Source organism: Drosophila albomicans, chromosome 2R, assembly GCF_009650485.2.
Source record: "Drosophila albomicans strain 15112-1751.03 chromosome 2R, ASM965048v2, whole genome shotgun sequence".
NCBI lineage: Eukaryota > Metazoa > Arthropoda > Insecta > Diptera > Drosophilidae > Drosophila > Drosophila albomicans.
In genome coordinates this window covers 12,777,087-12,789,985 of record NC_047631.2, presented here as the reverse complement: position 1 = coordinate 12,789,985, position 12,899 = coordinate 12,777,087, and the positions used below count along the sequence as shown (strand labels likewise).

General features: G+C 42.5%; 2 protein-coding genes across 4 annotated transcripts in view; one reads left to right on the top strand and one right to left on the bottom strand.

The window, feature by feature from the left end:
• Nucleotides 1-11,760, top strand: part of LOC117576581 (uncharacterized) — a 28,646-nt gene extending 16,886 nt beyond the window's left edge. Inside the window, exons 3-5 of one of the 2 annotated variants that reach the window (XM_052007100.1) lie at nt 3,662-8,822; nt 9,184-9,824; nt 10,119-11,760. In XM_052007100.1, the coding sequence (XP_051863060.1) occupies nt 3,662-8,822; nt 9,184-9,824; nt 10,119-11,375 (7,059 nt within the window). In that variant the 3' untranslated portion in view covers nt 11,376-11,760. The remainder of the gene's footprint in view (nt 1-3,661; nt 8,823-9,183; nt 9,825-10,118) is intronic. The other variant, XM_052007098.1, reaches the window with a different exon arrangement.
• Nucleotides 1-12,899, bottom strand: part of LOC117576580 (IDLSRF-like peptide) — an 83,556-nt gene that overhangs the window by 56,193 nt on the left and 14,464 nt on the right. The window lies entirely within an intron of this gene.

Here is a 12,899-nt window from a genome sequence, read left to right as displayed (position 1 = left end):
AAATTGCTTACGGTTGCCATCCAAGAAATTTTGCTGAATATAAAACTTTGTTTTTGTTATGCTTATTTATTTAATTCGAAAAATAATTTAAAAGTAAATACATATTTGCAATATTCTATTATATGTGTATATGAGTAATTCTATGAGGGATGTCGCTTGCGACCAGCTTTACACTGACAAAAAAAAAACATTCTGAAACAATTTTAAAAACAAGAAAAGGTTATTTTTATAGCTCTAGATTAGTACTTTAATTAGAGCTAAGAATGGTTTTGGATTATTTTCTGTTTTGTTTTCTGTTCTGATAACCAAAACATTAACGAATGTATATATTTTATCGTAAAACAGAACAAGTTCCTAAAATCAATCTTAGCTCTAAATATAGCGCTAATCCAAAGCTTTTAGAATACCCTTCACTTATTTTTCAAATTGTTTTAGTTTATGTTTTTTTTTGTCACTGTAAAGTTGTTCGCATGCAACATTTACCAGAGAATTACCCATTTTCCGTATGCTCACTGTTGGTCACTCGGATGCGTATGTGTGTATGTGTGTGTGCGTAAAATACGATAAGCAAGAATCCCCAAAACTTGCATGTGTGTGTGTTTCGTCCGGACGAAAATTGTTTACGTATTGCTCTCAGTTGAGTGTAAGAATGTGCACAGCAAAATAGATCGTCAAAATGAGAGCGACATGTTAGCCACTTTAAGAAGGCTACACACACACACTTACGCAAGCGCGACAAACACACAATCAAACAGCGGCGCCAACAGCAATGCCAGCAAACTAAATGCACGACAAGCAACAGCGTCAACAAAGAACAAAACGAAATACGGCGTATTCGTGACCAGCGCTTTTGTTGAGCTGCAGCGAGTTGCCATACTGTTCATCATTCGACTGGACATTTTTATACCCGCTACCCATAGGGTAGAAGGGTATTATAACTTTGTGCCGGCAGGAAATGTATGTAACAGGAGGTAGAAGGAGGCATCTCCGACCCTATAAAGTATATACATATATTCTTGATCAGCGTCAACAACCGAGACGATGTAGCCATGTCCGTCTGTGTGTCTATCCGTCCGTCCGTATGAACACCTAGATCTCAGAGACTAGTAGAGATAGAGCTATAATTTTTTTTCGACAACATTTGTTATGTTTGCACGCAGATCAAGTTTGTTTCAAATTTTTGCCACGCCCCCTTCCGCCCCCGCAAATCAAAAACAACGAATAACAAGCGTAATTTTAAAGCTAGAGTTACGAACTTTGGTATATACAATAATTACTATAGTAGTTATGATTCCTGAAAATTTGGTTGCGATCTGATAAAAATTATCGAAGTTATTAAAGAAATACTTTTGTATGGGCAAAAACGCCTACTTACTAGGGGTCTTAGTTACTTTGGCTGACAATCTGGTATATTGAGCCGTCTATGGTATATTTTGAATGCGGTACTTTATCGATATACCACATATACCATTTGGTATATTTTTAGTATTTTTGCAGTATATTTGGTATATTTTGAGAATAATACCGCAAAATATATTGCTTTCATTCAAAATGGGTAGCGGGTATCTCACAGTCGAGTACACTCGACTGTAGCTTTCTTACTTGTTTTTTGTTATACCCGCTACCCATAGGGTAGAAGGGTATTATAACTTTGTGCCGGCAGGAAATGTATGTAACAGGTCGAAGGAGGCATCTCCGACCATATAAAGTATATATATTCTTGATCAGCGTCAACAGCCGAGACGATCTAGCCATGTCCGTCTGTCTGTGAGTCTGTCCGTATGAACACCTAGATCTCAGAGACTATAAGAGATAGAGCTATAATTTTTTCTCGACAGCATTTGTTATGTTTGCACGCAGATCAAGTTTGTTTCAAATTTTTGCCACGCCCACTTCCGCCCCCGCAAATCAAAAAAATCGAATAACAAGCGTAATTTTAAAGCTAGAGTTGCGAATTTTGGTATATACAATAGTAACTGTAGTAATTATGATTCCAGAGAATTTGGTTGCGATCAGATAAAGATTTTGGGAGTTATTAAAGAAATAATTTTGTATCGGCAAAAACGCCTACTTACTAGGGGCCTTTGTTGCTTTGGCTGACAATCTGGTATATTGTGCCGTCTAAGGTATATGCGGCACTGCACCGATATACCACATATACCAGTTGGTATATTTGTAGTATTTTTGCAGTATATTTGGTATATTTTGAGAATAATACCGCAAAATATTTTGTTTTTATTTAAAATGGGTAGCGGGTATCTCACAGTCGAGTACACTCGGCTGTAGCTTTCTTACTTTTTTTTTTTTGCGTTGTGATATAAAAATAAAAAAAGAGCGTAATATTGGTGTAAATATTATAAGTGTCTAAAAACTGCAACTACAAATAAGAAAGACCGGCGCGTGTGCTTTAAATTTTACTGTTGCTCATTTGCTTAAGGAAACGGTGCGTAGAGTTTTTCCTCTCCTTTTCAATTTTTATTTTATTTTGTTATGTGTGCATAAACCGTTAGAAACGCATATTAATTTAAGTTGGCGGTGTGCAGAAGCTTTTGCTAGGCCGCAAATAAAGAAAATTACCAACAGACAATAGACGTTGTTGTGTTGCCTGCCAATTCGTCCACATGTGTGCACGTATGCCGCTTACACACACATACATACAAACAAATAAGCTTGTATTTTAAGTGAAAAAGCATCTTATGTTTCTAACATGCAATTCTAGAGATGGCCGCGTGTTTTGTATCATTTCGTGTCTGCTTTTTGGGCAGACTTTATTTTGCTTACGATATATTCATAATCACTAATGAGAGAGTAATGCGAAAAAAATATGCATGAAATAAATAGAAGAAGAGAAGAAAAGTAAAGAAATAAAAGTGAGAGTTTCATACTTTTTCTACAGTATTTGTTATGATTGCACGCGGATCAAGTTTGTTTCAAATTTTTTCCATGCCCACTTCCGCCACCGCAAATCAACAAAAATCGAAAATCGAGTCGCGAATGGTATATAAAATAATAACTATAGTAATTGTGATTCCTGATTTGGTTGCGATCAGATCAAAATTGTTAAAGTTATTAATGAAATACTTTTGTATGGGCAAAAACACCTACTCACTTGGGGTCTTGTTGCTTTGGCAATCTGGTATATTTTGCACACTAAAAATACTAAAAATAAAAAGTATCACATATATTTTTTATTTTTAGTGTGGAAAATATACAGGATTGTCAAAGCAACTAAGATATCAAGATATACTATTGAATGAAGAACCATATCAATTTACCAAATGTTGCAGTATTATTCTTAAAATATACCAAAATAATATACCACATATATTAAAAATAAATATATATCAAATGGTATATTTGGCATATTGATATGGTACTACATTGTATATCTTTCATTCAAGACATACCTTTGAATGTAGTACCATATCAATATAGCAACTATACCATTTGATATATTTTTTATTTTTAGTATTTTTGTGGCATATTATTTTTGTATATACCGCTTTCATTCAAAATGGGGAGCATGTATCGCACAGCCGTACTCTGTAGCTTTCTGTTTATAATTTAAAGCCTATTTATAATATAAGTTTTAATTTTTTTTCTTTTTTCCTCAATTGGGGAAACAATTCCCTTGAACTTTGGCTCAATTGCGTCACAAAAGCGTCGTGCAAATCCACCAGCCCCTAGTCCTGAGTTAACAACTGTTCAGGATGACCTGTTTGAAAGGAGGTCGACTGCTGCCACGATTGTTGATCGCGAGCCTGAGCGTCTTGCAGCAGCAGAGATTTCGGCACCTAAGCCTGACTTTGAGCGTCGCTCGAATCCGCCTAAACCGACAAAACCAACAAGTGGTGTACATCTGGGTCTCGAACCCTCACTTGCTGCCCGATTGCCCGACATAGACTCGTCGATTGGCAGCAGACGCGTGAATTATGTGCGTAGATCTCCAAGGAACATACAAACGCCAATGCAACCAACTTCGTTGACCGATGCCACGTTGCCCAAGTCGACAGTTTTCGTGAGACGACCAACGGTTGTTCCCGTTCCAACAACTAATGCGAAGACTCAGCGCCGATCGAGTCTTCCGGCACCTGTTGCTTTAGAGGAGGCGCGCAAGAAGTTGGCGGCATTGGCGGCTACACCGGAAACAACACCTGCTTCACCATCTGATTGCACTGATCCACGTGGTCGCAGTGGAAGCTATGCCACCCAAATACCACCCAAGGCAAGTGTGTCGCCCATCCAATCGAGTGCGAAAGGTCCGACGACAAGTTGGCCCCGAAAGGAGAACATTCCAGTTAAGAAATTTCCCTTACCTCAGTCCATCCCAGTGTTTGGATCACCCAGCGGTAGTTCGGCAAAGTCAACGACTCACACATCGCCGCCAACTACAAAATCGATCCCGGTGATTGGGTCTGCAGCAAACATCAACAACAACAGCAAGTACAATGACAATTTGAACATGCCGAACGCATTGCATGGTTCAATCAATTTGAATAGGGCACCGAGTCTGAATAACCCGTCGCCAGGTAATGTTGATGGTTTTGCTTCTAGTACTCGACGCTATGTCAATCTTAAGGGTGCGGGCTCACGTGATCCACGTCGTGCTGAATGGGGTCAGAGCAATGGACCCCTACAGCAGCAGCAACCTCAACAACACCCAACAGGATCACAGTATTCACCACAAGTTGGCGGCCAACGGCGTGGAGGTCCATCCGGTTGGCAGACATCCAATAATCCAGGCAACTATAACAGCCACAATCCCGGTGACAATCTGAATAGAGGGAACAACAATAATAATAATCCAGGCTGGAACAACAACAATAATAACAACAGTCACTTTATCAACGGATGTCCGAATTTCAACTACAACAGCCGACCCATGTTCAATCGTGCTACAAGTCTCGGTGACAGTCTATTCAATGCCCCTCAAGGACCCGGCAACAACAACATCAACGGTCCGCCATATTCAGGGGTACCGCGCACTTATCGCGATCATCTGGCGGCCAAGGCCAAGCAGCAGGAGATGCAGCGTCAGCTGGAGGCGAACGAAAAGGAGCGTCGGCTTGTGGCAGCCGAAAAGCAACGTCAGCTTGAGGCAGCCGAAAAGCAACGTCAGATTGTGGCAGCCGAAAAGCAACGACAGCTTGAGGCAGCTGAAAAGCAACGACAACTGGATGCGGCGGCGGCAGAAAAAAGGCGAAAGCTGCAAGAAGCTGAGAAGCTGCTAGACGACGGACAAGCGGTTGCGGCACCATCCCGCATTGAAAGCGATAATGTCCAACTAGACACATCGTATCGAAATGTGGTGTTGACGGGCACCACCAACAAGAAGCTCGACTTCAAGATACCAAAGAAGGCGAGTTTGGAAAAGATGTCACGAACAAATGAGGTACGAGGTCAGAATAGTGATAAAACCAATACGTGCAATGAGTCGATCGACGTTGACAATAATAATAATGAAGAGCAAAGCTCCAGCAAGTCAAATAAAACAAACAAATCGGGTAAGAGCCATAAAGTGCCAAAAACCGTTCATTTTGATAAAGAAAAATCGGATAGTGCGGAAAAAATACCTAAAAGCGATAAAATAGATAAAGAAAAAGCGGACAAGTCAAAGAAAGTGGTTAGAGTCGATAAAGCTGATTCGGATAAAACGGAAGATTCTGACGCAAAACATGGTTCGTGTAGTGCGGCGAAAAAAAGCAAATCCGAAAATAAGAAAGACGAGGATGTCGACGAAACGTCCAATAAACCTGAAACACCGGAAAAAGAAAAGACAAAGCATTCGAGGAAAGATAAGAGCCCAGCAGAAAAGTCTAATTCGAAAGAGGACAAGGAGAAAAAGAAACCGATGGCAGATAATACAGACAACGTTGAAAATGAACCACCAAGCGTGGTTGAAACTCACGAGCAACAATCAGCGAACAAAAAATCCGAAGTGGAATCGGCAGACTCGCAACAAATGTCCGCAAATGCGCTCGCAAGCGATGCAATAAATACGACAAAGTCACCATTGAAAGAAATGCCAGAGTTGAAACGCATATTGAAACGTCGCAAATCGATGATGCCGACGGCGAGTAAACCGCTAGTCGATAAGTGGGAACTTTTTGGTGGTGTCAGTCTCAATTACGAGGATGTCGTCGACCATCGACGAGAACAGCAACAGCTCAACGCTAATGACGAGGTGACGGCTGAGAAAATTAAAGTTGCGCAGTCCTCTCAGCAACGTGTCAATAGAAATTTGGCCATCATGTTTCAAAAGACCAGCGACAATTGCAGCATCTCAACGCAAAATATTTTGGCCGGCAAGCGGCGATCGCGGCTGAACGAGCCAGCGGCAAAGACCGCAGTTGAGAATCTGCTCCCACCACCGCCCAAGAAGAGGTCAAGACGCAGTGAGCTGGAAAGGCTCAACGATGACATTGCCCAAATGTTTTATGCAAACGATGTGATTCGCGCCACCGGACGTCGGGCATGCTCCGCTCAACGATGCTGGAGCAGCACAACGCCAACCAAAAAACTTCGAGTGCGTGTTGCACGTTGTGCGCAATTAGAGCAAATGCTCAAATGTACGAAGAATGCGAATATGCCCGCGGCCAATATAAAAGCGGCAGCCAAGCGCTTGATTGCACGTCACAAGAGTGAGATTGCGAAGCTTAATAAAAAGAAACAGTCGCCAACACCAACTCGACCGGACGAGGAGCAGCTGCTTCTGATCAACGAGTGCAAGCTGGAACAAAACGAATATCTACAGAGCTCTTCACAGGCTGCGCGAGTTAAAGGCGCTACGATACCACCTGCAGAGGCAGAGTCGGATTCAGACGTAGACGTAGAAGTAAAGCTCGATGTGGACGACACATCATCGCCAAAGCTGGAAGTATCAATTGCTATATCGGCGACGCCAATTCCAAGGGAATTATTGGCTAATGCGAGCGATGCGGAAAAAGAACCATTGTCAACAGCTGAAGAGTTAATAAGGAACGTAGAGCAAGATGAAGTACCGGAAGTGAATAAGTTGAAGAGTCGCGGAAGTCGCTCCTCTACGTCGAGCAGCACTAATAGCATCGGAGGTGCTAGCGGCAGTAACATCAAGGGCAAACCCTCAAATTCACTCGACCACAGCTCCCTCGAAAGCGAAGTTCCCGATCTAAATTCCCAACCTGAAGTGATAGTCGACCTGCCATCAGCGCCTACGGTATGGCCATCTGAAACCGAAGTAATCCCCTTACAGTATATGATTTGTGTGCAGAATGTTGCATTCCGTTTGCTAAGCCCACCGATCCTGAAGCCTGCATATTATTGCCGAGTTCCAGACTGCTTGTTTCTCTTCTCGAATGAGATAGAAGGTCTGGAAAATCATTTTATTCGCAGTCATCCGTCGCTGCGTTGGAACGGCAGCTGTACTGAGTGCAGTCTACCCGTCAAGGAAGTGCCCGATAATTTGAGCATTCGCGAGGAGCTGCGGCATATGGTGCTAGTGCATGTGGATGAAATTGTGGCGCCTAAGCCACCGGAGCCGGCTGTTGAAGTTGCGCCACCAGAACCTGTGCTGCCCAAGCTGCGTGTGCGTCGTTTCACGGGAGATCGTCTAGTCCCAGAGGCCGAACAAGCAATCGAAATCGAACCGGAAGCTGTGCCCCGAGAACCCGTTGTTGAGAATACAACGCTTAGGAGTTTGTTACTCGCCCAATCGCGTCCGCCAAGTCACCAGCAACAGCAGCTGAATGCCGCCGGTGTCGGAGAGTTTCTGTACGCCAAGACACCGCCAACGACTGTGGATGTGCCCGATGTTCTAAATCGCGACGCGGAATTGGGACTCCAAATCAATCATGTATATAGTCTCGCCGATACATCCATTCCCCTCATAACGAGCGAGACGGTGCCATTACCTGTCGCCACCAATGATGACTACGTCATTACCCAGAGCCTTACCCAAAACTATGAGGGTCCCATTCCGACGGAGATCAACATATCTATTGAACCCCGACTGACAGGTTCACCACCAAGGAAAGATCGCACACAAATCGCTGGCAACCGATTCCGTTGTATGGCGCCCAATTGCAATTACTGCTCCCACACAGTTATGTGCATACGGGAGCACATGAAGTTCCACAGCTTCAGTTTTGGACCGAAGGACTATCTGCAATGCTCCTATTGCAGTCATGTCAGCAAGGATGTCGATGAATATGTTCAGCATGGTGTTCTCCAGCACGGTTTGGCCAGTCGCGAGGAGCTGCAGGAACCCAATTTGTCCACCTCTGGCATAAGGTGTTCCCCCGAAGAAGCGATATCGGATGTTCGGCAACCCAACCAACAGGAGCTCATCACCACAGTCGAGGCATCGACATCAGCTCAAAGAGTCGCTCAGCCAAATACCGACGAGGTTGAGTTGCCTATTGCGCCGGCAAAGTTGCCGATAGCTAGAAGACAAATGGTGGTCACGCCACTCTTTCACTTTGTACGCAAGGAGGTACGCTACAAGTGCGGTGTACCCGACTGTGGCCAGCATTTCGACACAGAGCTGGGGTTGAGCCAGCATCTGAGCACTCAGCACAGCTGTGGAGATTGCTTTAAGTGTCCGCACTGTCACTATGTGAATCATTTTCTAACACTGGAGAAAGTGCTGGAACATTTGAAGTATCATAAGCGATACGTTTATCAATGCGGTGCGTGCAGCTCGTTTGCGCCAAAACGCTCCATAATCGATCACCATATTCACATCAAGCATGCAAAGTTGGGCGAAGATGTCAATGTGATTATCCATAAGCGTGATGATTTGACAATGCACACCAAGATAGCGGAAGTTCGTTGGTTCAAGTCGCGTAAGTTTGTCTACAAAATACAATAACTAGCTAAATATACCAAATACATATACCAAAAATATACTGAAATGTTGCATAAGTTTGATTTATTATACTTAAAGTTGTACTTGTTGTAACGAGAACGTAACTTATCATATTGTTAAAATATACCAAATGCATATACCTAAAATATAGTAAACTTAATTGAATATACTAAAAGATGTATTTGGTATATTGCGAACATAATTCGTCATATTTTTTAAAAACACCTAAAATATGCTAAAAAGTTTCAAACGTTTGATTTTTATATAACGAGAACAATGTGAAAGATACAGTCTAATGTGCTTTGTCTCATACAATTTACCATCCTTGTTTAAATTAGTGTATCTGCCGCGCACTTCGACCGATGAATGGTTCTGTAATCTATGCCACGCTGTGCTCGCCACCGAGCATCAGATGATTGGACACACAGCGGTAGCACACCAGCGTATGTATCAGTACTGCTGTCCGTATTGCGAATACGGCTACAAGGATCTGATGAGAATCGTCAATCACATACGTCGTAGCCATGCCAGCAAACGCATCCAGCCGCTGCAATGTTATCTGCGCATCAAGTGCAAAAATCGCCAGACACTCGGTTTTATTTGCAACACATGCCATGCACCGACCTACACCTTATACAAGATGGGCAATCACTGTCTGCAGATGCATTTGAATCGATTTCGGTACAAGTGTCGCCACTGTGACTTTGGACACACTAAACATCGCCCCGTCGCCGCTCATATGACGCAGGAACATCCCGGATTGCCAGGTCTACCCATTCAGCAGTTCGATCGCTTGTCCAACGACATGCTCGACGATGACTTTTGGAACATGGCCCAAATATTTTCGTCAAAGGGTCACGTTGAGCCACCTGAGGCAATCGCTTCCAATAACCATGCGCATGCCATTCAGATCTTTGAACCCATCGAGTTGTCGTCGGATGAAGAGGATGACCTAACAAATAACGCTGCATCTGCTCAGGTACGTTTTTATGTATCTACATTTATTACTATATTTATCGGTACCGATAGTAACTGATAACTATTTAGATGGGGGCTTATTTTATAGCTTATTTGATTTGTACTTTTTGAAGAAATTATAGATCACGAAAACAGTCGGCCAAATTCAATCGATATCTGACTACTATCGTTATCGATAGTAACCAATAGCTGTTCAGTTGGAGGCTTAATTTATAGCTTGTTTTATTTGTAATCTCTAATAAAGTTTACCTAATCGACATATCGCTTTCTCTCTCTCTCTTTTCCTCTCTTGCAGAAGCAGTACGAGTTCGCGTGCTCGCATTGCACAGAAACGTGTCACAACATTGACGAACTAAGATCGCAACACTGGGCGATCAAACATCTCGACCATCCCTTCTTCTTCAGTGTGCAACCGCAGCTGTGCTGTCCGGTGTGCTACGGCTTCAAAGGGAGTGCCAAAGCACTGCTGGAGGAGCACTTTCCGAATGTCCATCATCACCGCACGTTGGTTGCGTGCGATGTGCGTCAAATGCGCGAATGCGGCTACTGCGACAAGACGTATAAAGAGTGGCCAGAGTTGGTGCAACACATGACAATCGAGGCGCATCTGGCCAACGATCTAAAGAATCTAACAGATGGCGAACTCAACGAACTGATCGAAATGGGAAGCACCGAGAACGAGTATTATCAATGTAATCTGTGTCGGGTGTTGCTGCCATCGAGTGTGGCAATTGCGCAACACGGAACCGTGGAGCATTCGGATGCAGAGGAGACATTTAGCTTTCGACTGGTGAAGAACACGATCATCTATCACTGTTCGTTCTGCATGTACGCCTCGGTGGATGAGTTGGAAACGTTGCGTCACATGCTCGATCACTGCAAACGCTTTGGCACCTGCCACTTGTGCGCCGAGCACTTGAACAGCGGCTTCGATGAGTACATACAGCACTGCTATTCGAGTCATCGCGATCAAGTGGATAACTTTGATGTCATCCATCCGTATGATGACCTGAAGAAGTTCCTCATGCAGGTGCTGTATCAATTCCAAAACGGACTCATCATCAGCAAGAGCAGCCTACGCGACACTCGCTTTAGTCACGAACGTGTCATCCAGCAGCTATACAACGAGCTGCGCAGCAAGGCGGCCAAGCCGCCAATACCGCGAATGCTTTTCAGTCAGCTGCAGTCACGCAATGTCACCGGCACGCTGGAGTTGAACACAACGACGACGACGACACCGACAGCGATGCCTCGGATTCAGCAACGTCGCAAGACATTTAATCACAACAATCTGCAGCAGTTGCTCCCACAACATCAACACCAACAGCTGGCGGTGCGTCACGTCAACAAACCCAACGTAATCTGGCACACATCGTTTACTGGAAAATCAGCAACTCCTTCCCAGCAGCAACGGCAGCAAATCCAGCCGTCTTCCTCGACGGGCGTCGCTCCCCCCAAGCCGATGCCCATTTTGCAACGCATCGCCAAGCGACGCAACACTTATGTGGACCCCGGCCAAATGTTTTTAGTCAAACGTTCTTGTTTGCAATAGACATTGAACCTTTGAACCTCAACAACAAGATCAAAATTGATCAACATTGTCATAGTTCGTATTTATAAGTAAAGTGATATATGCTCAATTAATATGTATAGATTATAGATTTGTTCGGGAGTTTAAAACCCTGATGGAACAATGGAATAAGTTATTATTATTACTTTACGAGCATACTTTGCCTATATATAATGTTATGCATAATACATCTATGTTATATATAGACAAGACACACTTAAAACTACAAAGTTTGGTCGTCATAACAGTAATAACTTACTCCATTGTTCCATCAGGTTCTCAACTGTCTAACAAATCTATAATCCATTTAATTCGTTGCGTAATTAGATTATGAATCAATCTCTAACTATAAAGACATTTTTTTTATATAATCATTTGAAACAATTTTGTAATAAGGGTTGATGTATCATAATTAAGAATTACTCTTGAATTTTTAGCCCTCAAATTATCAATTCATCTATAATCTATATAATTCGTTGAGTAATTAGATTATGAATCACTTGCATTATTAGATCTCCCATATTTCTGCAGCTCTTAAAGGTACTCTTACAAAGGTCTGAACAAGAGAGTGCATGGCAAGTTTCCAGAAGCCATTTAACAAACAGCAGCACTATTAAGGCATAGTACGTGTTGCATTTCTACATCTACTCGTACTTCATGTTAACCGCAATACGCCTGGCAGCAGCTGCTGGCTTCTGCGGCACAGATCCCACACACAAAAGTGCCTGTCGACACTTACCACAAAGCACACACACACAGGAGACATGGTATCCACAACACGATAATTCCCTCGCCAACCACAACAAGAATGGGGAACAACAGCAGCTGCAGATGCAGTTGCATTCGAGTGCAGCTATGAGAGGCATTGCAAATGCCTGAGAATCCTTTAAATTGTCCAATATTTCTTTTGCTAGCCAGCATAGTCAGAGGAGATTGGTTCATTAAAACGAGTTGTGTCAAGCTATTTGCATCTGAATACCCAAGTGCATTGTACTATATATTGCGAATATAATGAAGAGCAGAAAATGCCAGAAGAATACGCAGACATACATGAAAATAAATATGTTATGAAAATAAGAGTTGTGAATTTGAATTGAATGTTGAAGAATTTTAAAAAAGTAATCTCTTCAAATAAGTAATAATAATATAAGTATCTAATATAAATAGTAATACAAAATTGATAAAATCATTAAAAAATATACATTTTAAAATTTCTGAGAGTCTTAGAAAACGACAAGAAATAAAATAAAAGACAAATAGAATACCTTTAAAATATAAATTGCCTAAATTACTAAAATAATGCTAACTTTCAGTTTTGGAAAATGTAGGCCAGTCAAATAATTTACAGAGTAAAATGTTGTCGAGCTGACTCTAGTCGAAAAAAAACATTATTGGAAGGCTTTTAGCGCTGCTTTGGTTTTGAAGTCCGCACACAAAGTTCCTCGCCTATTTATTTCACTAATCTCAAACCGTGTTGCAGCGTCGATCAAGTGCAAACGTGGGTGG